The sequence below is a fragment of the Carassius gibelio genome, chromosome A4 (genome assembly GCF_023724105.1).
Source record: "Carassius gibelio isolate Cgi1373 ecotype wild population from Czech Republic chromosome A4, carGib1.2-hapl.c, whole genome shotgun sequence".
Lineage (NCBI taxonomy): Eukaryota > Metazoa > Chordata > Actinopteri > Cypriniformes > Cyprinidae > Carassius > Carassius gibelio.
Window position 1 is genome coordinate 6,276,044 of NC_068374.1, and position 25,526 is coordinate 6,301,569.

A 25,526-nucleotide genomic window follows, 5' to 3' on the forward strand; every position below is an offset into this window, starting at 1 on the left:
ACACACACACACACAGACTCGCTCTCTCAAACACACACACACACTCTCTCTCTCTCTCTCTCTCTCTCTCACACACACACACACACACACATTCTTGCGCAAGCCCACTCATGGGGCCCACCAGTTTTTTTATGCGTTGTGGGATCCACCCTTTCCAGTGGTCCTACACTGCTGTAAAAAACAACATTAGATCTAAAAAAAAAAAAAATCTCAATCATTAATAACACAAGTTTTGTCGAAAACGGTATTTGGCCCCTTGTGGGGTCTGCCCACATACACACATATATACCAAGTTTTTATATGTTAATGGGGCCCAAGGTCACTATCTGCAGCTGCTGACACCAGCCTTTATTATTACTCCCAGTTTCCTTATTTTGGACTAAAATAGTTATTTTTGTAATGAGTAATTATGTATATGTGAAACTTTCCATCTGCCTTTACAGATTACAAGACATACGGCTTCAAATACAGTTTTATGACAAAACTGAAATGACCAATTTTATTGTAATGACAAAGTTTATGCCACACAGTTGTCAGTCAATAAACTTTTTATGAAATGATTAAAACAAATTATTAATTTAATGTCTAGGTTTGTACAATCTGCACTCAATGTTTGAACAACATCAGCCTGAACTTTTATGTAAACCCAACAGTTTCTCTTATATAGGCATTGAAATTATGTTTGATTGGACTGCATCCATAATGTCATGTTAACACAAGTTGTTCTTTCCAGTGAAGCCTCAAATTTTGAAATAATGATACAGAGATATTTAAAGAAATGAAAAATCCTTTGAAATATTTAACATATGCCCCACACACTTTCAGTGTTCAGGCCCTAAAATAAATAAATGTATTAAAATAAATATATCAATATCCATCCACACATCCACACATCCAACATCCATCCATATATCCAACATCTGTTCAACATCCATCCATCCAGCCATCATCTACCCTACATCCATCCAACATCCATCCATCCATCCAACATCTACCCTACATCCATCCAGCCATCATCTACCCTACATCCATCCAACATCCATCATCTATCCTACATCCACCCAGCTCTCGAACATCCATCCAACATCCATATGTCCAACATCTATTCAAGATCCATCCATCCATCCATATATCCAACATCTGTTCAACATCCATCCATCCAGCCATCATCTACCCTACATCCATCCAACATCCATCCATCCAACATCTACCCTACATTCATCCAACATCCATCCAGCCATCATCTACCCTACATCCATCCAACATTCATCCATCAAACATCCATCATCTATCCTACATCCACCCAGCTCTCGAACATCCATCCAACATCCATCCATCCATCTATCAAACATCTATTCAATATCCATCCAACATCCATCAAATAAAAAATGTAATTAAATAAGAACTGTATATTGTATAACTGTATATTTGTAGGCCACTGGACAGCCATAAAACCTGAGCAAACCCCTACAACAACAACAACAACAACAAAAAGGTTACAACAGAACACAACCAAAGACAAAACATTTTAAGATCCTACCTCTAATGTTTTGGTTTTACCTCAGTTCCATTAGGTACACTAGACTTTTCTTCTCAGGGCTGTAATGCGATTTTTAACATAATATTTAACTGCTTTCCAGTCCCTGTTTCTGAGAGCTGGAGGATCTGCAGTAATACAGCGCTGACACTCTTCTTTACCAGGAACTTGATTCATTACAATAAATCTCCTCAAATGTGTGTCCACTGCAGCACACTCGTCTGGGGTCCAGCTTCTTTTGACGGCCGTTTGTTTTCCTATGTAGGCAAAAACACAAAACATTGTAGGTTTTCTTTTATAAAGAAATTTTAATCTTACTTAACCCTGTAAGACCCATTGTTTCAGTATTACAACATTTGTGGTTACTCCCCAAAACCCCTTTTATCTTTTTTTTATTGTTTGTTTGTTTATACAACCACATCAATATGATCTGTGGGTCCTACATTTTATTCCCACCATGTAATTGGATCCAGGATTTGTATACAAAGCCCACCCTTAAGTCAAGAAGTGGCACATCTTACAACTTTCTGATGAAGCAACATCCCTTTGATTTACTGGACTGGATTCATCTTCAAGTAAGTAAAATGCTTGGAATACGTTTTTCTGTGTTTATTACAGTGTCTATAACAAGGACATATACAGTAAATGTTGAAAATATACCCTACATATTGTTTAGAGCTTGTTTTATAAATGTTGCAATATTACAATGTTGGATGAGAGTGGCAGTCATAATTCCCCTGTATTTAAGAGGAACATCTTGAGGGGAACTTAAATGAAAATGTTCACAACAAATTATACATGATTTAAGCATTATACCCTTTAGCTTTATATTGGATTACATATTCTATACTGTATTAAAGACTAAAGTTGAAAGATTTATTTCCATATCTAAACATTATAATTTGCTATCACAATCTGCAGGACTTTCTAACAAAGAAATTCTGTTGTGCAAATCTGCCCTTTCTTAGTCTACTGATAAACAAAATGTTCTTATCAATTTATAGTCAAAGTGCTTATTATCAATAGGCCTTAACCTTTATACATAAATAAATATAACCTTTATTTAACCAGGTCTGTCCCATTGAGATCCAAGATCTCTTTTGCAAGAGACACCTGGCCACACCTGGCCAATCCTCCAAGTTGTGCGGGATGCTCCTGGTGCTTTGTTCTGGCACAGGTGTAAATGTTCATCACTGTTAGATTTTGTTGTAAACTGGATGCTGAATGCATTCCTGTAAGGATTACAATCACAGTCTACTATAGGTGAGCCATTAGGTATAGTGTGACCGGTGAGATGTGTGAATAGGCTGCTTCAGTCCAAAGTGTGAACACGTCATAATGAGGCATGTGTGCTATTTGTTTATAGAATGTACATTTGTCTCAAATTTTATCTTTTCATTTCAGAATGCCACCAGCAAGGAGAAATCCTTGGTACAATGTGCACAATGTTAATGGCCATCATCCAAAAACTAGAAAGTGATGTGGACTTTGATGTCTCCGTGGACAGAGAAAACCAAGAACCTACCGATTGTCCAGCTAATGTGAATATTGAGCCCGGGCAATCAAAGAAACACATCATGCCACATGACAGACGTCACTGATTTCTCTGGTCAAGCTCTCACAGATGATGTCACCTCCCTCCACACACCACTGCAATACTTCCAAAAGTTTGTGACAGAAGATTTGGTTCAAGCTCTGGCAACAAATACGAATGAGTACAGCATTCAAAATGACCAAAGATCAGTCAACAATAATACAAAAGAAATACAGGCAGCATTGGGCATGTACCTGAGGATGGAACATTACATTTTGTAAACAATTTAACTATGCCAGAGACTGAAAAGTGGGACAAACTCTGGAAACTCAGACCACGGCTTGATTCACTCAGAGAAAACTGCCTGCAGGTGGTACCAGAAGAGCACATTCCATGGACAAGATGATGATACCCTTCAACGGGAAGTTCAGCAGCATCAAGAAGTATATGCAAGGTAATCTACGCTCATGGGGCTTTAAAGAATGGGTGAAAGCTGGAATCTCTAGCATGATGCTTGACTTTGATGTTTACCAAGGGAGCAATAATGAAGTACGAGTCAAATCTGAACTTGGATTGTCAGGTGATGTTGTAATGAAGCTTGCCTCCACATTTCCAAAGGGTCAGCACAATAAGATTGAGGCAGACAACTACTTCACCTCCATTCCACTGGTAGTGAAGCTCCTTGAGCAAGGAATCCATTATGTGGGAACAGCCAGGCAAGTGCATCTACCCAACTGTAATCTTTACATGTGAAGAGCTTGAAGAAGAAGGGCAGAGGAAGCTTTGACCACAGAGTGGAGGGGAAACAACATCTGTGCTGTAAAAATGGTACAACAACATGGCGATGACACTTGTGTCATCCTTCGCTGGACCAGAACCTGTTCGGGAGATTCAACACTGGGACAAAGCCGACAAAATCTACATTGACGTTAGAAAGGCTTCCATTGTGGGCATCTACAATAAATACATGGGAGGTGTGGATTTGTTGGACTCATTTACAGCAAAACACAAGTATGCACTGAAATCCTGGCGGTGGTACATGTACATCTTCTGGCACACAATCACCCTTGCTGTAGTCAACGCCTGGCTCCTCTACAAGCAGCACAGCCTATGCTCTCAGAATGCCAAAGAAGGAGATACTGAACATGAGGAAGTTCCAAGCACAGCTGGCTTCCTCTCTCATTACGGTAATGATCTATTTGTGCCATTTACCTTGCTTGTGATAAATCAGACTGGTATTTGAGATGTACAGAAATTGATACATTTGTTCTTTATATTCTAATCTGGTGGACACAACACTGAAAATGCCTCTGTTTTTCAGAGGACAGGAACCATTTCTGGGATTACCACCATAAGTAAAGGTGGACTTCACACTGAGCACACAGATTTCAGTGGAGAGTGAGAGAACACTGCAGACATTGCACTGTTAACAATGTAAATAAATAAAGTTCTTATTTGATGGAATAAACAACTCTTCATAATAACATGACTGAGATTATAATTCATTTTATACACTGGTTTGGTAAAAAAAAAAAAAAGCAAATTATGCAGCTTGATGGGCACCTCTTCGGACCTGACGTGCTACCCAGCTACGCAAACGCAGCTAAGTGGATGTACTCTCTTGTGATTGGCCAGAGTGATCACGAGTCTACGGATGTTTGGGTCACATTGCTGAAAGAGTGCATGAATCGGTGGAAAAACCCCAGCCCCCCTGTGCTGCCAGCTTCTCCAAGCCCCCTGCTCCCTCTTTGGCCAAAACCACCATGAGAACGACCTACAACTGGCTGAAGGAAGAGCTGCAACGGGTTAACGAAAGGCAGAAAGCAACGAAGGAGTGCCTGCTCAGATGCATTCTGTTTAGTTTTGCTTTTTAACTTTATAGTTAACTGTGTTGATTGCATTCTTTTTTTTTGTGTGTTGTATTTATTAAACTGAGTGGTTTGCAGTGGCTCATTGTACTTCTGACGGCATTACATTATAATTCTGGAAAAGAAACTGCAACAGGATGCTTTTACCCTACACTTGAGTATAAACACAGACTCTCTCACTTAAAGCAATTTTATTCTTTCTTGCATTTCACAAAATAATAATAATAATAAAAACAATAATAATGATAATATTTTCTATTTATAAGGCACTTTTAAAAGGTCATTTAGTACAGTCAGCTGCATGTGGAGGCTTAATGAGACTTGGATGAAGGAACATTAGCAGTTAGGAGGTATTTAAGGTGATTATAGGTTGTTTGAGTTTTTCAACTGATCACTGTACACCTCCGTTGTTGGAGGAAATGCAAGCATTTTTCCTGAGTAACTCCACAAGTGTTAAAGATTTTTTTTTTTTAAATACAACAGACTTCTTATTGATATAAAGGTGATAATGCCAGTCTTTCCCCAACCCTAAAACCTGCGACAATGCAGGCTCACAAGGTCTGTTCCTACAACAGCTTCTTTCAAGCCACTGTCAGGCTTGTGGCACCGGACAATAAGGAGGGACAGACATATTTCAAGTGTTGAGTCAAGGAAGCAAAGTAAAAGCCCTTAAAATTAAATGACAGCTCTGGCCCAAAAGAGAGTGCAAGCCCCAAAGCTTACCTCTCTTTTTTGCAGACACACTTCGGTTTTGGACTTGTGATGTGGAGGAACATTCTTGCAGGGATGACATGCTGACCTCATCTTCTGACCCCTCTTCTCTTGGCATACTGACATCTGGACAAAGAAATTACTTTATTGTAGTATACACTAGGGCTGAAAGATATGGACAAAATTTCATATCTCGATTATCCTGCCAGATATCTCGATATCGATACAATACGATATGACTACGTGTTATTTTGCTAAGCACGACCTGCACAACACGTCACTCTGGTTTACATCGTCTTTTCTGAATCCAAAATATTTCCAAATTATGGAAGATGATTTATGTTTTGGCACCAAGTCAGATTCTGCACTGCCACCGGCCGCATTATCTCCCGCACTCATTTTCTTTCTTTCTAATTTATCCGCTGTCTCTGTACAGTGTGCATAGACGTTGGTACAGGGGAACTCTTATTTTTTTTTTAATTACTCATATTTTCACAGATTCTGCAAAGGGTGCCCAAACTTTTGAGCCCCACTGTGTGTGTGTGTGTGTATATATATATATATATATATATGTATATATATATATAGAATCTGAATTAAAATGTGTTTGATTTAAGCCTACATTTCAAAATTGTTGTTTTTAAGCCTTTCGCACATATGATCACACAGGTGTAATCAGTCTAGACTGGTTCCTGGAGCGTACGATCAAGTGCATCACATAATCAACTTGACAGGCGCGCTCAGAGCTGTCATATATCACAACTTTTCAGTGTTTTCAACCACATACTGTTTATTTTCGGTTTCAAACATATAAATAGAGGTTGTAAATCCAACAGATCCGATTCTCTGAACTGCGTCTGCGGCACAAACTAACACGATCGTTATAAAGGTGTTTAAACAACAATATACTTCCACTTTCATGTATTTGACCATCGGAATATCAGATATTTCATGCCATAACTAACACATTTGTGAATATTCTGAATAAAAAAGAAAAAATGACATAAAAGCATATCATTCATTCAGCGCTGTTGCTGCTGCGGTATGTCACGTGACAAGCAATGATGCGTCACCATGGAAACGCCGCTCCCCCCTTCACAATATAGTTCCCACGTCCCTGGTAGTGTGTGCACGCTGGCTTTAGCAGTGCAGTCAAGGGCACTCGTAAAACTGATGTTTGTTGTGACTGCCAGAGTTGTATGCACGACGAGTGTGGAGAGGGGAAATCTATATCGTCTATATCGTTGCTTTTTTCGATAGTAATATCTTGAAAGCTCATATCTAGATATAGGTACGATAACGATATATCGTTTAGCCCTAGTATACACTACATGAAATATGTAATAGCCGTCAGTACAGTGGTTGTGTTATTTTACAAAATAATTTAGTATATTCAATTCAATTTTCAATTCAGTTTATTTATATGGCGCCGATTCACAACAGATGTCGTCTCAAGGCACTTAACAAGAAGTCAGTATATGGGATTTGTGTCTCTTAAAGAGAGACACAGTTTATTTCATCCCGTCTCCTATCGTCCTAAATTCTTTTCAAGTGACTAGTGATGTGAAAATATTAGTTGTCATGTTAGCCCAGGGATGGGCAACTCCAGTCCTCAAGGGCCACTATTCTGCAGGTCTGAGATGTTTTCCTGCTTCAACACACCTGATTCAAATTAAATAGATCAAACAGCTTGTTGCCAAACTCTGCACAATGAATCAGGTGTGCTGCAGCAGGGAAACATCTAAGACCTAAAGGATAGTGGCCCTCAAGCAGTATATTTCCTCATATAGTGTACGGACGAAAGACCATCCCATGCAGTCCACTAATGCTGAAGTAGCTGTGCGCCAAAAAGATTGTATGTTGGACAATATAAGATGAACTGATTTCATCAGACAGAAAGCGACTGTTGTTACTGACATTAGAAGTAGCATTAACGTTTAGGTTAGTGTGCCCTCACCTACTGTTTATAGGTTGCTCCAATCTCACAGAGCAGACTTCACACAGGGATTGCACGGCTACTCAAACATATTTCCTCCTCAACTGTGTACGAGTACACAGTTACAGCGAGTCGAGTATGAGTACACAGATGAGGAGGAAACATGTCAAGACGACAAGGCTGTACGAGTTTATTTGATGTCATCTAACCCGATGGCATATGCGTTTGAGCCAGTGATGAGGAGGAGGGTTGAGAGACCTGTTTTTGCAGAAGTTGAGGGAGCTGCAGCGGCTCCGGACGGAGTTGACAGTGAGGAGAGGGTCGGCAACCCTTTGCAGTGCAAGTGTGGTCACTGCTCAGCAATGCGGACAACCGTGGAGTCTGTTTGCTGCCATGAAGCAGACCAAGTCTGCAGACCTCATCGCGCACATTCCAGATGTTCTGTATTGACAGAGACGTGTTGGAGTAGCAGTGCTACCCCTGTATGAAATCCGTGCCGAGAGATTAGAGCAACCTATTAGCAATAGGTGGGTTCATGCTAACCTCAAAGTTAATGTTACTTGTAATTTCAGGCAGTACTGACGCAGTGTTCAGTTTTAAAACTGGGGTTGTGTTTGACTGATTGTGCAGCCTCTGCATCGGACAGGTCTCCTGACAGAGTTGCAGGAGAAAGAGGTGGGTGGGACAAAGGAGGGAGGTGGAGTTGTTGATTTTCAAATTTTTGCCACGTGCTGCGTGAAATGCACGAAAGGTAAGAATTGCGTTCAAGCTCACCGGTGGCAGACACTCCCTGGTTTTGACTTTGTGATGTGGAGGTACATTCTTGCGTGGATGACACATGCTGACCTCATCGTCTGACCCATCTTCTCCTAGCATACTGACATCTGGAGAGGGAAATCACTTAAGAATACAATGCACAAAATATCTTAAACGGATCATTTAGAATCAATTTAGGAACATTGTATACACATACCTTCAATGTCCTCTGCTAAAGGTCCCTCCATGTCAATGGTCTCTAAAATGATAATTGATTAAAAAAAATTGAGTTATTACTGAAACTATGGGCAATCTGCAAGAGTATACAACAGTAGTATTATATCTCATCCCGTCACCATTACTGCCCTATGTTTTACATGGTAAATAGCTGTTTTCTGAATGCGTAAGACTAAATGTCATATATTGTGCCTTCAAGAATATAAAGTTAATTACCATTCACATCGACTTGTATTTCATCGAGGCTCTTTCCTTTGTAATCTCCTAGGCGTCCTTGTTCCATTGCCAGGAGGACTTTACTTACTTTGGCTAATTGAAGGGTGCTTTCTGGGAGCCTTTAGTGTTTCCCGTGAACAGCGATATTATGACCAAGGAAGTCTGCCAACTGGTCGAGCTCGGTGGTTTTGAGGTTCAGAACAGTAGACAGGGTAGCAATATGTTTCCTCAGTTGAATTGATGTTAGTGCTTGAGGATTTTTTATGTCAGCACATTCACTGACAAATTGCCTCATGCAGTCACAAGCCCTGAGGTAATGGTCAGATTGTGGCAATGCAAACAGATATTCATTGTCCTTCAGCACCCCACATTCTTCTCTGCTCTCAGTAAGAGCATCAAGTGATTCTCTCATTGATGGGGTTAGAAGAACAGGAACCTTCCTTCCTCTTTTTCCAACAATTGCTATTCGCACAAAATGCCTGCAGAGCTTCTGCTCAAGCGCTGTGAGGGCCAAATTTACATCTCCCTGTTCCTCTGATGTGTCCTTCGATAAGTATGCAGACAGGCGCATTCGGGACACTTCACCTGCTCTCCGCAGATTAAAAAGCATAACTTGAGTCAGCGTTACTTTTGCAAGTTCCTTCCAATTTGTGGATGAACGATGTTCTTTTAAATCTTTGAGATGTTGATGCAGTTTTTCTTCTAGATAGCAATGTAGCCTTTGGATATCTTGTGTAAGAGGTAAAAGTTGCGGTGCATTCCATTTGGCCCGGTTAAGCTGGGTTAATGCCTGGCCTGCAATATCAAACCTCCAACTCTCTAAATACAACTGTGTGAACTCCTCAGCATCTTTAATGGTTTCTTTATCTTTCTTTTTCAGTCCTTCGGACTTGATAAACATAGCCAACGAATGCAGGCTGTGTCCTACCTTGCGTGCAAGAGAGGGACATTGGTATATGCCAGTTTCCTCACTAAATCCAGATAGGTTTTTTGCAGCTCTGACAACCTGGGAGTACTGTTCAGGTTTGATGAGTTCTTGAATGGTCTTCACATGTGTGATTTTTTTAGCTTCCAATAAAAGCCTGCCAAGTTCTCTCAGTTTTTGGCGTATATACTGGTGTTGACTGACAATCTTCTCATTCTTTTTGAACAACCTGAAACCATAATTGAGGATGCAGTTGTCTCCTTTAATTGCAACTGCAATCTTGTCCTGAATCATTACACTCAAGAACTTCCAATACGCGTCTGTATATTCCGATGGAGAAGGTTCAGCGAAAGCACACAATGCCTGAACTCTATTTTTACCCGGTTTAGTACTTTCGGGTTTGAAGCTGCAGACCTTGAAATGCCGCCACATCGCTCTTCTTGAGAACAGCCCATAGCAGTGAATGCAATGTGCAAATTTATGTCCCTCTGATTTTTTTCCTGGTTGTTTACATGGGATTAGTTTTCCTTTTTGTGTTTCCAAAACATGACTGTTGTGCTCGAAATTTCCCTTATTTCGTATGTAGTCCAATTGTAGTTTTCTTTCCTTTGAGTTTTTTGGAAAACTGAATGCTTTCGCAACATCCAATTCATCTTGGTGTTTACGCCACAAGTGTCTTGACATTTTCTGGACAAACTTCCTGCAATAAAAGCAGAAATGTTTCTTGTTATAGCTTCTGGATCCATCATCTTTCTTTAAAGTTGGACTGACAATGATATACTGCTCTTCTTCCAGGGGCAGTGAAACGTTGTTTCCAGAATATGTTGCGATTTCCTTTTCATTCCCATCAACTCTGCTATTTGGAAATCTTTGTGTGGGATCATGACATCTTTCCAAAAGTCTTCTCTGGCTAAAGTCAAATTGGCTATGACTAGAGGATCTACTTCCACTTTCCCTGGGCTTAGACTTGCTCTGTCTGGAGGACTCGCTTCCACTCTCTCGGGAGGATCTACTTCCAATCTCCCTGGGCTTAGACTTGCTCTGTCTGGAGGACTCGCTTCCACTCTCTCGGGAGGATCTACTTCTTCTCTCTCTGGGCTTAGACTTGCTCTGTCTGGAGGACTCGCTTCCACTCTCTCGGGAGGATCTACTTCCAATCTCCCTGGGCTTAGACTTGCTCTGTCTGGAGGACTCGCTTCCACTCTCTCGGGAGGATCTACTTCTCTCTCTGGGCTTAGACTTGCTCTGTCTGGAGGACTCGCTTCCACTCTCTCTGGAGGATCTACTTCCACTTTCCCTGGGCTTAGACTTGCTCTGTCTGGAGGACTCGCTTCCACTCTCTCTGGAGGATCTACTTCCACTTTCCCTGGGCTTAGACTTGCTCTGTCTGGAGGACTCGCTTCCACTCTCTCTGGAGGATCTACTTCCACTTTCCCTGGGCTTAGACTTGCTCTGTCTGGAGGACTCGCTTCTACTCTCTCTGGAGGATCTACTTCCACTTTCCCTGGGCTTAGACTTGCTCTGTCTGGAGGACTCGCTTCTACTCTCTCGGGAGGATCTACTTCTCTCTCTGGGCTTAAACTTGCTCTGACTGGATGATGCACCTTTGTTCTTTTTTTCCTTTCCCAGGGTTAATTCCATACTGCTATCACTTTCTGTGCTTTCATCTATGGGATTTGGAATATACTCCTCTTCGCTACCTAAGTTTGAGTCATCCGATTCCATGAGATTCATCTGAATCTTTAAAAACAAACACACATCTGTTAATAACTATTTTTGCAACATTAAATATAAAAAACCTGAATATACTGATTGAACAGGCTCAGGATACTAAATGAAGAAAAATCTGTATGGACCATTTTCAGTACAAGTAAATTTACAAATTATAAGAATCCCCATCAGACTCACTAGCAAGAGCAACAGACATTTTCACAATCATGAAAACACAAAAGAAACACAAAAGAAACACCCCCATCCCCCCCCCACAAAAAAAAGACTTACGGGACGGCAAGACCTTCTTCTCAGCTTCTGTGAATCCCTTTCAGGCTTAAAAAAAGTAGTCTCCTCTGGGCTGTCACTATCATAGAGACTGTGGGTAAAATCTTGTACTCTATCCATCTGCAAAAAGGGAGACATGGAGATATTTTGCTGTATGATTGCTGTATTTTTACTTGATAGGGAGACCATTCAGAGGTTGTCAGGTGAGCTAGACACCTATGAAAATTATTGACCAATATTACCCCTCCATCCACCTGCTGAGGCCCATGTCCAAACTGCCTTCCAGGTGGGGTAAACGTTGACAACATTATTAAAAAAAGAGTAACGTTTCAGTTTTCATGCATTTGATTCTTAAATTTAATGACTTCACAGCAAATTATTCATCATAATGATATAGTGCCATTCCCGGCGGCAGTGGCTCAGTGGTTCATGTAGGTTGTCTACAAGCCGGAAGGTTGGTGGTTCAATCCCCGGCTCCACCTTACCAAGTGTGGAGGTGTCCTTGAGCAAGACACCTAACCCACGCTGCTCCCGACGAGCTGGATGGAGCCTTGAATGCCAGACACTGCAGTCGGTGTGTGAATGAGTGTGTATGGGTGAATGTGAGGCAACTTGTAAAGCGCTTTGGATGGCCATGTGGTCTGTTGAAAGCGCTATATAAATGCAGTCCATTTACCATTTACCATAGACATGGAACTACTCAAGAGAGAGGGACAGATTAGTCAGTAATTTACCGAAGTGTCTTCTCACCTTACAAATGTCTCCCTATCAATTAAAAATCAGCAATCATTTAGAAAAGAAGAGTTGAGCTTCTCTAATAAATGATTACTGATTGATTGTTGGTGATCTCTATTTAATTGATAATTAATGCACCAGGCGAGGAGGAGGACTCGACCGGATTTTGGCAACAGAGACCGGCTGCGGCGTCTGGGAGTGATAGCGTCGGCCTACCAGGGTTTGTCCTGGTATGCTGGCTGACCAGTAGCCTACACCACTGGGCACGTTGTATCTTTTTTTTTTTTTAAGCACACACCTGAGCGCTGATCACTGGACATCACTCCTGCAGGTGTTTATGTCAATCCAATATTCAATTTCAAATGAGTCCATTTAGATTCAGATTTTAAAAGCAATCGTTCAAAACAATCGATTCAGGTTCAAAGTGAATGATTCCCATTCAAATATAAAATTATTCAAATTTGCTTATTAGTGGCACAAAATTTATCACATAAACAAGTTAATTTAATTATATTGTTAAAATGTGTTTTGGGGCTTACCATAATGCTTTTTGTGCGTCTCAGTGGTGGAACAAGTTCATCATCCGATTGATTGTTGGAATGGTTGCTTGGAGAAGCCTCATCACAAGTTTCTTTCACAACAGTTTCATCTGAATCGTACAAATGATTTGAAACATCTGGGCCAATATCATTCTGCCCTAAAATAACATCCAGGTGTGGGGTGGGAGGTTCGTTTTCCATACCATCCTCATCAGTTTCATCACTATATGGATAATCAACCAGTGAAAATCCTTGGACAGTAAATACCTAAAAATAAACAAATTCATTAAGTATTGAATTAGAAAGGTTGGCCAAAAAAACATGGCATGGTCTGACTAAAAATCTAAATCCAGAAATATAAACATCAGCCCTTTTAGACAGTCTACAATTATAAATGTTAAAATCAAGAGTACAGCGATACTTTAGTATTACAATACAATCATATAGTTGCCTAAGGAAGACCATTTGGATTGAAACGTTTGTTTTTTAGTCAATAAAAAGGTAACTGTGAGCTTTAACCCAGTATGCAGATTTTCTTCTTTTTTCTCCCCAGATGTTACCATAATGCATTAAAAGGTGCCCCACAAGAATGGGACTGGAAAGATGCCAGTGTGTGTTACATTACCTGGCCATTATAACCCAATAAGGTTACCTGACTACTTTAAAGCCCCATGAGCATTGATCTATGGTCCAATTGACCATTACAGGGGATTTCAGTGCATCAAACCAAAATATTTAAAATCAAAATTCAAATAAAAAAAGATTCTTTAAAACATCTAACAGCTCAGATACAGTATACAATTACGAATGTTAAAATCACAGTTGAGGTCATGTCAGGTGTTGCCATAGTGCATTAAAAACAATTACAGTAAGAACTGGACGGAAGGGCCCCACATGGGTCAGACTACAGACATATGAGTGTGTAAAGGAGAGACTAGAGAAACAAATGTATTTGGAAGATGGAAGGACCCCATAAGAACATGACTGGAAACATGCCGGTGTGTGTGTGACATTATCTGGCTTTTAACAGCCAATATAAAGCTACTTTAGTAGTAGAACACCACCACATACATGTCAGCATAGATGAATGTGTTTGAATGTACTTTTACCTGTGTGCAGGTCTGATCTGGGTTTGGTCCATCATTTAGCATCTGAGGAACAGGGCTAGTCTCATTCTCTAATGCTGCGGCTGGAGTCTGAAGGCCTTTCACCTGAAATAGACAGACAAGAAGACACTTAGAACTGTATGAAGTAGGGCTGCACGGTATTGGGAAAAAATGACATTGCGATATTTTATTTTTCTGCGATATATATTGATATATTTAATCGAATAAATTTTTTTCTTACAAACAAAAATGGGGTGAGCACACTTACATTCTCATTTTAAATTATTTAAAAATCAACACTATCGTCTCAAGTGATAAATATGCGCGAGGGAGAGAGAGCAAGACAGTGCTTGTGTTGTTTGAAGACTGTGAGCGTGCGGCCGGGGCTCTCTCTCTCTCTCTTGCGCTTTCTCTCTCTCGCGCGCGCGCGCACACTATCACGCAATCTCTCTCTCGCGCTTTCTCTTTCTGTCGCTCTGTCTCTCTCGCGCTCTCTCTCTCGCTCGCGCACGCACACTCTTTCACGCAAACTCTCTCTCTCACTCGCTCTCTCTTGCGCTCTCTCGCTCGCGCGCACACACACACACACTCTCTCTATCGCACAAACTCTCTATCGCCCACACTCTCTATCGCGCAAGCTCTCTCTTGCACTCTCTCTCTCTCTCTCTCTCTCTCTCTCGCGCGCGCGCGCGCGCACACGCTCTCTCTTGCGCTCTCTCTCTCTCTCTCGCTCGCGCACATGCACACTCTCGACTGAGAGCATGGACTAAAAAGCAGCTCACGTCTATTCCAGGAGTTTGCAGTGGATCAAATCAAAATATTGCTTTAAAACATCTAACAGCTCAGATACAGTATACAATTACGAATGTTAAAATCACAGTTGAGGTCATGTCAGGTGTTGCCATAGTGCATTAAAAACAATTACAGTAAGAACTGGACGGAAGGGCCCCACATGGGTCAGACTACAGACATACGAGTGTGTAAAGGAGAGACTAGAGAAACAAATGTATTTGGAAGATGGAAGGACCCCATAAGAACATGACTGGAAACATGCCGGTGTGTGTGTGACATTATCTGGCTTTTAACAGCCAATATAAAGCCACTTTAGTAGTAGAACACCACCACATACATGTCAGCATAGATGAATGTGTTTGAATGTACTTTTACCTGTGTGCAGGTCTGATCTGGGTTTGGTCCATCATTTAGCATCTGAGGAACAGGGCTGGTCTCATTCTCTAATGCTGCGGCTGGAGTCTGAAGGCCTTTCACCTGAAATAGACAGACAAGAAGACACTTAGAACTGTATGAAGTAGGGCTGCACGGTATTGGGAAAAAATGACATTGCGATATTTTATTTTTCTGCGATATATATTGCGATATGAAATCGAATAAATTTTTTTCTTACAAACAAAAATGGGGTGAGCACACTTACATTCTCATTTTAAATTATTTAAAAATCAACACTATCGTCTCAAGTGATAAATATGCGCGAGGGAGAGAGAGCAAGACAGTGCTTGTGTTGTTTGAAGACTGTGAGCGTGCGGCCGGGGCTCTCTCTCTCTCTCTTGCGCTTTCTCTCTCTCGCGCGCGCACGCACACTCTCTCTCTCTCGGGCACGCGCACGCACACTATCACGCAAGCTCTTTCTTGCGCTCTCTCTTTCTGTCGCTCTGTCTCTCTCGCGCTCTCTCTCTCTCGCTCGCGCACGCACACTCTATCACGCAAGCTCTCTCTCTCACTCGCTCTCTCTTGTGCTCTCTCGCTCGCACACACACACACACTCTCTCTCTCTCTATCGCACACACTCTCTATCGCCCACACTCTCTATCGCGCAAGCTCTCTCTTGCGCTCTCTCTCTCTCTCTCTCTATGACTCTCTCTCTCTGTCGCACACGATCTCTCGCACTCTCTCTTTCTGTCACTCTGTCTCTCTCTTGCGCTCTCTCTCTCTCTCTCTCTCTCTCTCTCTCTCTCACTCGCGCTCTCTCTCTCTCTCTCGCGCGCGCACACGCTCTCTCTCTCTCTCTCTCTCACTCGCGCTCTCTCTCTCTCTCTCTCTCTCGTGCACGTGCTTGTGCGTGTGCGTTTGTTGCGTGAGCGTTTGTTGGGTGAGCGAGCGTAAAAACTTTTCTTCTTATCTAATTTTTTCTTTTTTTCCCCTCTTTGGTGTTAAATTTAATTATTATTTAGTAAAAGTACTTTTGTATTTTTAGCCGCTCGCGGCTTTTGTCGCGTGACGGTATGGCATCTGACAATGCACAGGTAAACCCACACGTGTCCATGCGAAATGGGTGCAGGTGTGTGGTCGAGCCCGGTGTTAGCGTGGAGGATGTTCTCGTGGTGGTGGGAGAATTGATTGGTTTTGAGAATATTCTCTCAGCATCACGAATGAACAAGGCGATTGTAGTGTTTTTAAAAACGGAACAGTTAGTGAATCAGCTGACAGAGAGCGGGATTTGGATCAATGAAACTTTTGTGCCTGTGACTCCCTTGGTGGCTCCGGCCACGAAAGTAACAATTTCAAACGTGCCACCTTTCATCTCAAATGAAGCCATCATTAAAGAGTTGATTCGTTATGGAAAAATTGCTAGTCCAGTTAGAATGATCCCGCTGGGATGTAAAAACACGGCATTGAAACACGTCCTTTCGTTCAGGCGGCAGGTTTTGATGTTTCTCACTTCTCCCGAGCGCACTTTAGAGATTTCGTTCCGCGTGAGTCATGGAGAAAGTTCATATATGCTGTATGCGAGTACTGATAATCTTAAGTGTTTCGAATGTGGAAATTTGGGCCACAAACGTTTCTATTGCCCGCACAAAAAAGTGGACAATGAACAGCCTTTGCCTGTCGTTTCAACCGAGAGCGGATCGTCAAAAGATAACAACAGTTCGGATATCGTGGAAATTACAACGGCAGGAAAAAAAGTGACAGAGAAAAGGCCTGCTGAACGAATCATCGGGGATAATGAGGTGAGTGAAAGCGATGGTGAGAAAGCTGGATGTAGTTATGCTGTTGTCAGGCATTCAAATCATGAAGTTGAAGATGTGGTTGAGAATGTGACACAGACAGATGTACAAACAGTGGAGGAAGGCTCAGTAGATGAGTTGGATGGAATGTCTCAATGTACAGATGATAGCATGAAAGATGATGATCAATGGGTGGAAGGTGTAGATATGCCAACAGTGGCGAAGGAAGATTTGTATACTGTGGCTGAAATCAGTGAATTTCTTGATGAAACGAAGGGTAGAAAAGTTGAAGTTAGTGATTTTTTTCCAGACTTGGAGAAGTTTATAACATCTGTTATGTGGGCAAGGAGACATAGCAATCATGAAGAGCTTTCACAGCAGAAGCGTTTTAGACTAAGAAAACACATCACTGCAATTCGACATAAAGGTAAAACTGAAAAATTTGGACCAAAGAGGGGTAAAAAATCTAACTAATAATCACTATGGGTAATACGCTTTTCTTATTGTCTGTCTTTTTTCTCTCTCTTCTTCTGATGGACACTTTACGGGTGGGATCCTTAAATGTTAATGGGATGAGGGATAGGAAGAAGGCAGGAAATATAATAGAATTTATCAGGTTGAAAAATTTAGATGTGATTTTCCTGCAAGAAACTCATAGTGATATGAATAATGAGGTTGACTGGCGACTGTGGTGGGGTAATGAGTGTGTTCTTACTCATGGGACTAACCTGAGTGCAGGAGCTGCAATTCTTTTTTCTCCTACCACTAAAGTTAGAATTCTGTCAAAAAAAGAAATTGAACCAGGACGGTTATTGGCAGTTAGAGCTGATATTAATGGTCTGTTTTTTGTTTTTGTTAATATATATGCACCTAATATTGGATCTGATAGGATAAATATTTTTAATAAATTGAAGATCTTCTTAAAACAACAGCAGGTTAATGATTTGATCATTTTAGGAGGGGATTGGAACTGTACACTTGATCCATCTCTTGATAGAAATGGAGAAGAACCTAATTTTCAGTCACCTACGGTTTTAGCTAACATTGTAAAAATTTCTAACTTCACGGATAGTTGGAGAGAAAACAATCCTATGGTAAAACAATATACTTGGGTAAAGGTGAATGAGGGGAGAATTTCAGCTGCACGTTTAGATAGATTGTATTTATCAAATAATATGAAAAATAGAGTTGTAAATACAGCTATTATCCCCACATATTTTACTGATCACAAGCTTATTACTGTTGACTGTACTTTGATATCGAGAAGAAATAAGAGGTCATATTGGCATTTTAATGTAAAGTTACTTCAAGACAAGTTTTTTTGTGAATCCTTTAAGCATTTTTGGGAAACTTGGAAAAGCGAAAAATGCAGATATGAAAACATAATTCTCTGGTGGGAAATTGGTAAAACGCATATAAGAGAATATTGTCAACAATATACATCTTACTCAACTTTGTGTTTGAAACGAATTTTGGAAGGGATTGAGAAAGAAATTCTAGTCATTGAAGAGAACATGATGAGAGATCTTGATGCGTATGTACAAGAGTGGAGTGATAAGAAATTAAAGTTGAGTTCTGTTCTAAATGAGAAAGTTAAGGGTGCTCTTGTGAGGAGCAGGTTTATGTTATTGAAAGATATGGATGGGCCTACTTCTTTTTTTTTTAACTTGGAACATAAAAGTGTACAAGAAAATAAAATGCTTAGTTTGAAAAACAGTAATGGTCATGATACAAGCGATCCCGTAGAAATGCGAAGATTGGCAGTGGACTTTTATTCTAAGTTATATTCTGCTGAAAACACAGATGAGAAGAGCCAGAATGAACTTTTACAGAACCTTCCCTGTTTAAACGCTGAAGATAAAAAAACTTTGGAATCAGAACTTACCTTTGGTGAATTAAGTGCTGCGGTATCAGGACTTGCCTCAGGTCGTACCCCAGGTATAGATGGTCTACCTGGCGAGTTTTATAAGCACTTCTGGACCTTAATTGGAACTGATTTCCACGAAGTACTAAAAGAAGTTTTTCGAATAGGTTTGATGCCTAAAAGCTGTCAACGAGCAGTTTTAACCCTACTTCCCAAGAAAGGTGATCTTACCTTAATAAAGAACTGGAGACCGGTTGCACTTTTATGTTCCGAATATAAACTAATATCAAAGTGTTTGGCTAACAGGTTAAACAAGATAATGCACAGAATTATACACAAAGATCAATCCTATTGTATAAAGGATAGATGTATCACTGATAATTTGCATTTAGTGCGTGATGTTATTGATTATGCCTTGGAAAATAATGTTGATATAGGAATTTTATCACTAGATCAGGAAAAGGCTTTTGATCGAGTTGATCACCAGTTTCTTTTCAAGGTTTTAAAGGCTTTTGGTTTTGGAGACAAGTTTGTTTCATTGATAAAATTGTTGTATAATAATGCCACATGTATGATAAAAATGGCGGGTGGACTAAGTGTTCCTGTTAAGGTACAAAGAGGCATAAGACAGGGATGCCCACTCTCAGGGCAACTATATAGTTTGGTCATTGAACCTCTCCTCTGTAAATTGAGAGAAAAGCTAACGGGGTTACAGACAAATGTTCTAAATTGTAATGATTGTGTGAAAATCTCAGCATATGCTGATGATATCACTGTGGTTTTAAGAAATGGATATGATGTTCAGGTTTTAAAAGATATTTTGCTGAGTTATGGGAAAGCTTCATCTGCCAAAGTAAATTGGGACAAAAGTGATGCACTATGGTGTGGTGTGGATTATAATGGACCGCAGCTTCCAGCTAGATTACAGTGGGGAAGGGCTGGGTTAAAGTACTTAGGGGTATTTTTAGGTAGAGAGGAATATAAGAAACAGAATTGGGAGGGCCTGATGGAAAAGGTGAGTGCAAGGTTGTCTCACTGGCATTGGCTGCTCCCCCAGCTATCGTACAGGGGAAGAGTTTTGGTCTGCAACAACCTTGTTGCCTCATCCTTATGGCATAAAATGACTGTCTTAGAACCCCCTGAGGAATTGGTGGAAAGTGTTCAAAAACGTCTGGTGAATTTCTTCTGGTCTGGTCAACATTGGCTGAGAGCATCTGCGTTATATCTACCTAGACAAGAAGGAGGCCAAGGATTGGTGGACATTAGAAGCAGAATAAAGACTTTCAGGCTTCAGACGGCAAAAAGACTACTTTATGGAAAAGATGTAAGCTGGACTGGAGTAGCTTGTGCCCTCTTAAGAAAAGCAGGCAATATGGGGCTAGACCGACATTTCTTTCTAATGGACACTCAAGGAATGGATTTGTCTGGACTGACACCTTTTTATCAGTCTATGTTGAAAGCCTGGAAAATATTAAATGTATCAAGGAATCTCCAGGATGTGAGAGGCCTTTGGATGAGAGAAGAACCCCTGCTGTACAATCCTGTTGTGGACTTGGACAATTTGAAGTCATCAACAATGAGGACTGTTTTAAGGAATGTTGGAATAACAAAGATTGGACATTTAATAACAACGAATGAATGGATGTCTGCTGAGATGCTGGCCGCTAAGCTGGGGGTGAGGTCAATTCGCTTGACACAGAGACTGTTGAATGAGCTCTTTGAACGTTTGCCAACGGATTTTAAACGTGGTTTGGAGACATCAAATGAAGATATAGATGTTCCTTTCCCAGAGTTAAAAATTGCACCTGCTTTTAATGCTTTTCAAGAAAGGGAAGGGTTTTTGCTTACCTTCAAGACTCCTGAAATGGAACTTTTCAGTGAAACTGGGAAAAAAGCACTGTATGTCACATGTGTCAAAGTCTCACATATGAACTCTTTAGAAGGACTAAAAGAATCTAAATGGCAGGAGGATTTTGGACCAGGCACTTCCCCTAAAAGAAGCTGGGGGACCTTGTACAAACCTCCCATTGAAAAAAGGTGCGGGGACCTTCAGTGGAGAATTGTGCATGGTTTAATAGCCACAAACAGATACAGAGCACACATTGATCCACAGGTAGGGGAGGAATGTCTATTTTGTGGGCAAACAGAAACTGTTTTGCATTTGTTTTTTTACTGTGGTAGACTTGAAGCTTTGCTATCTCAAATAGAAGAATGGTGTAGAAATTTAGGAGAAGTGTTCTCACCTGTACTTTTTATTTATGGACCCATGTATAAAAAAAATAGAAAGCAGATCCACGTGATGCTAAACTTTTTGTTTGGGCAGGCCAAAATGGCAATATGGCTGTCACGTAAAGGTAAACTAAATGGTGTGGGGTCAACCGATGCAGTGGCTATCTTAAAGGGTTTAGTCAAATCAAGGCTAACGGTGGAACATGCATACTATCAACTGATTAAAGACATAGAAACATTTAAATATACTTGGGGAGTGGAAAAGTGTTTATGTGAAATTGATATTGATGGTTCTCTGCAAATTAATTTCTAATTGTTTTTATTTCTCTTAAACAACGAATGGTTTGTTTTTCTGATCTGGTTTTAAACTGAGGTGTTTAGAAAATTTTTAAATTGTAATATTTATTACGTATTGTGTGGTGGAATTTGTGTGTAGTTATATTATGTGTAGTAATGTAATTATGTAATTTGTCCGAAAAATGGTAAATTAAAGGATTGTCAAAGTCAAAGTCTCTCTCTCTCTCTCTCTCTCTCTCGCGCGCGCGCGCGCACACGCTCTCTCTTGCGCGCTCTCTCTCTCTCTCTCTCTCTCTCTCTCTCTCTCTCTCTCTCACGCGCGCGCACACGCTCTCTCTTGCGCTCTCTCTCTCTCTCGCTTGCGCGCATGCACACTCTCGACTGAGAGCATGGACTAAAAAGCAGCTCACGTCTATTCCAGGAGTTTGCAGTGGATCAAATCAAAATATTGCTTTAAACATCTAACAGCTCAGATACAGTATACAATTACGAATGTTAAAATCACAGTTGAGGTCATGTCAGGTGTTGCCATAGTGCATTAAAAACAATTACAGTAAGAACTGGACGGAAGGGCCCCACATGGGTCAGACTACAGACATATGAGTGTGTAAAGGAGAGACTAGAGAAACAAATGTATTTGGAAGATGGAAGGACCCCATAAGAACATGACTGGAAACATGCCGATGTGTGTGTGACATTATCTGGCTTTTAACAGCCAATATAAAGCTACTTTAGTAGTAGAACACCACCACATACATGTCAGCATAGATGAATGTGTTTGAATGTACTTTTACCTGTGTGCAGGTCTGATCTGGGTTTGGTCCATCATTTAGCATCTGAGGAACAGGGCTGGTCTCATTCTCTAATGCTGCGGCTGGAGTCTGAAGGCCTTTCACCTGAAATAGACAGACAAGAAGACTTTTAGAACTGTATGAAGTAGGGCTGCACGGTATTGGGAAAAAATGACATTGCGATATTTTATTTTTCTGCGATATATATTGCGATATGAAATCGAATAAATTTTTTTCTTACAAACAAAAATGGGGTGAGCACACTTACATTCTCATTTTAAATTATTTAAAAATCAACACTATCGTCTCAAGTGATAAATATGCGCGAGGGAGAGAGAGCAAGACAGTGCTTGTGTTGTTTGAAGACTGTGAGCGTGCGGCCGGGGCTCTCTCTCTCTCTCTTGCGCTTTCTCTCTCTCTCTCTCGCACGCGCGCGCACGCACACTCTCTCTCTCTCGTGCACGCGCACGCACACTATCACGCAAGCTCTTTCTTGCGCTCTCTCTTTCTGTCGCTCTGTCTCTCTCGCGCTCTCTCTCTCGCTCGCGCACGCACACTCTATCACGCAAGCTCTCTCTCTCACTCGCTCTCTCTTGCGCTCTCTCGCTCGCACACACACACACACTCTCTCTCTCTATCGCACACACTCTCTATCGCGCAAGCTCTCTCTTGCGCTCTCTCTCTCTCTCTCTCTCTCTCTCTCTCTCTCGCGCGCGCACGCACACACGCTCTCTCTTGCGCTCTCTCTCTCTCTCTCTCTCTCTCTCTCTCTCTCTCTCTCTCTCTCTCTCTGCGCGCGCGCGCGCACACGCTCTCTCTTGCGCTCTCTCTCTCTCTCGCTTGCGCACATGCACACTCTCGACTGAGAGCATGGACTAAAAAGCAGCTCACGTCTATTCCAGGAGTTTGCAGTGGATCAAATCAAAATATTGCTTTAAACATCTAACAGCTCAGATACAGTATACAATTACGAATGTTAAAATCACAGTTGAGGTCATGTCAGGTGTTGCCATAGTGCATTAAAAACAATTACAGTAAGAACTGGACGGAAGGGCCCCACATGGGACAGACTACAGACATATGAGTGTGTAAAGGAGAGACTAGAGAAACAAATGTATTTGGAAGATGGAAGGACCCCATAAGAACATGACTGGAAACATGCCGGTGTGTGTGTGACATTATCTGGCTTTTAACAGCCAATATAAAGCCACTTTAGTAGTAGAACACCACCACATACATGTCAGCATAGATGAATGTGTTTGAATGTACTTTTACCTGTGTGCAGGTCTGATCTGGGTTTGGTCCATCATTTAGCATCTGAGGAACAGGGCTAGTCTCATTCTCTAATGCTGCGGCTGGAGTCTGAAGGCCTTTCACCTGAAATAGACAGACAAGAAGACACTTAGAACTGTATGAAGTAGGGCTGCACGGTATTGGGAAAAAATGACATTGCGATATTTTATTTTTCTGCGATATATATTGCGATATGAAATCGAATAAATTTTTTTCTTACAAACAAAAATGGGGTGAGCACACTTACATTCTCATTTTAAATTATTTAAAAATCAACACTATCGTCTCAAGTGATAAATATGCGCGAGGGAGAGAGAGCAAGACAGTGCTTGTGTTGTTTGAAGACTGTGAGCGTGCGGCCGGGGCTCTCTCTCTCTCTCTTGCGCTTTCTCTCTCTCGCGCACGCACACTCTCTCTCTCTCGGGCACGCGCACGCACACTATCACGCAAGCTATTTCTTGCGCTCTCTCTTTCTGTCGCTCTGTCTCTCTCGCGCTCTCTCTCTCGCTCGCGCACGCACACTCTATCACGCAAGCTCTCTCTCTCACTCGCTCTCTCTTGCGCTCTCTCGCTCGCACACACACACACACTCTCTCTCTCTATCGCAAACACTCTCTATCGCCCACACTCTCTATCGCGCAAGCTCTCTCTTGCGCTCTCTCTCTCTCTCTCTCTCTCTCTCTCTCTCTCTCTCTCTCTCGCGCGCACACGCTCTCTCTTGCGCTCTCTCTCTCTCTCGCTCGCGCGCATGCACACTCTCGACTGAGAGCATGGACTAAAAAGCAGCTCACGTCTATTCCAGGAGTTTGCAGTGGATCAAATCAAAATATTGCTTTAAACATCTAACAGCTCAGATACAGTATACAATTACGAATGTTAAAATCACAGTTGAGGTCATGTCAGGTGTTGCCATAGTGCATTAAAAACAATTACAGTAAGAACTGGACGGAAGGGCCCCACATGGGACAGACTACAGACATATGAGTGTGTAAAGGAGAGACTAGAGAAACAAATGTATTTGGAAGATGGAAGGACCCCATAAGAACATGACTGGAAACATGCCGGTGTGTGTGTGACATTATCTGGCTTTTAACAGCCAATATAAAGCCACTTTAGTAGTAGAACACCACCACATACATGTCAGCATAGATGAATGTGTTTGAATGTACTTTTACCTGTGTGCAGGTCTGATCTGGGTTTGGTCCATCATTTAGCATCTGAGGAACAGGGCTAGTCTCATTCTCTAATGCTGCGGCTGGAGTCTGAAGGCCTTTCACCTGAAATAGACAGACAAGAAGACACTTAGAACTGTATGAAGTAGGGCTGCACGGTATTGGGAAAAAATGACATTGCGATATTTTATTTTTCTGCGATATATATTGCGATATGAAATCGAATAAATTTTTTTCTTACAAACAAAAATGGGGTGAGCACACTTACATTCTCATTTTAAATTATTTAAAAATCAACACTATCGTCTCAAGTGATAAATATGCGCGAGGGAGAGAGAGCAAGACAGTGCTTGTGTTGTTTGAAGACTGTGAGCGTGCGGCCGGGGCTCTCTCTCTCTCTCTTGCGCTTTCTCTCTCTCGCACGCGCGCGCACGCACACTCTCTCTCTCTCGGGCACGCGCACGCACACTATCACGCAAGCTCTTTCTTGCGCTCTCTCTTTCTGTCGCTCTGTCTCTCTCGCGCTCTCTCTCTCGCTCGCGCACGCACACTCTATCACGCAAGCTCTCTCTCTCACTCGCTCTCTCTTGCGCTCTCTCGCTCGCACACACACACACACTCTCTCTCTCTATCGCACACACTCTCTATCGCCCACACTCTCTATCGCGCAAGCTCTCTCTTGCGCTCTCTCTCTCTCTCTCTCTCTCTCTCTCGCGCGCGCGCGCGCGCGCGCACACGCTCTCTCTTGCGCTCTCTCTCTCTCTCTCGCTCGCGCACATGCACACTCTCGACTGAGAGCATGGACTAAAAAGCAGCTCA

General features: G+C 41.6%; 2 protein-coding genes across 2 annotated transcripts in view; both read right to left on the bottom strand.

Moving 5' to 3' along the window:
* LOC127968028 (uncharacterized) lies at positions 1-10,383 on the bottom strand. The gene is made up of 5 exons (XM_052568883.1): positions 8,796-10,383; positions 8,560-8,601; positions 8,361-8,470; positions 5,663-5,776; positions 1-1,794 (listed from the first exon to the last, which is right to left on the bottom strand). The coding sequence occupies exons 1-5, from the start codon at positions 8,860-8,862 to the stop codon at positions 1,729-1,731; spliced, it is 399 nt and encodes a 132-aa protein (XP_052424843.1). The 5' UTR covers positions 8,863-10,383; the 3' UTR covers positions 1-1,728.
* LOC127981361 (uncharacterized) overlaps positions 10,370-25,526 on the bottom strand; it is a 26,801-nt gene continuing 11,644 nt past the window's right edge. Inside the window, exons 10-18 of the mRNA XM_052585496.1 lie at positions 24,711-24,812; positions 23,518-23,619; positions 22,246-22,347; positions 15,266-15,367; positions 14,102-14,203; positions 12,993-13,259; positions 11,722-11,838; positions 10,418-11,460; positions 10,370-10,373 (exon numbers count right to left, since the gene is read on the bottom strand). Coding sequence (XP_052441456.1) covers positions 10,370-10,373; positions 10,418-11,460; positions 11,722-11,838; positions 12,993-13,259; positions 14,102-14,203; positions 15,266-15,367; positions 22,246-22,347; positions 23,518-23,619; positions 24,711-24,812 — 1,941 coding nt within the window. The remainder of the gene's footprint in view (positions 10,374-10,417; positions 11,461-11,721; positions 11,839-12,992; positions 13,260-14,101; positions 14,204-15,265; positions 15,368-22,245; positions 22,348-23,517; positions 23,620-24,710; positions 24,813-25,526) is intronic.

Bases quoted from the DNA above. Each gene is read 5' to 3' on its own strand.
- LOC127968028 (XM_052568883.1), bottom strand. From the start codon at position 8,862: ATGGAACAAGGACGCCTAGGAGATTACAAAGGAAAGAGCCTCGATGAA. The intron at 8,471-8,559 runs GTATGTGTATAC...TTCCCTCTCCAG, and splicing joins TTTAGCAGAGGACATTGAAG to ATGTCAGTATGCTAGGAGAA. The intron at 5,777-8,360 runs GTGAGCTTGAAC...TTCTTTGTCCAG, and splicing joins CCAGGGAGTGTCTGCCACCG to ATGTCAGTATGCCAAGAGAA.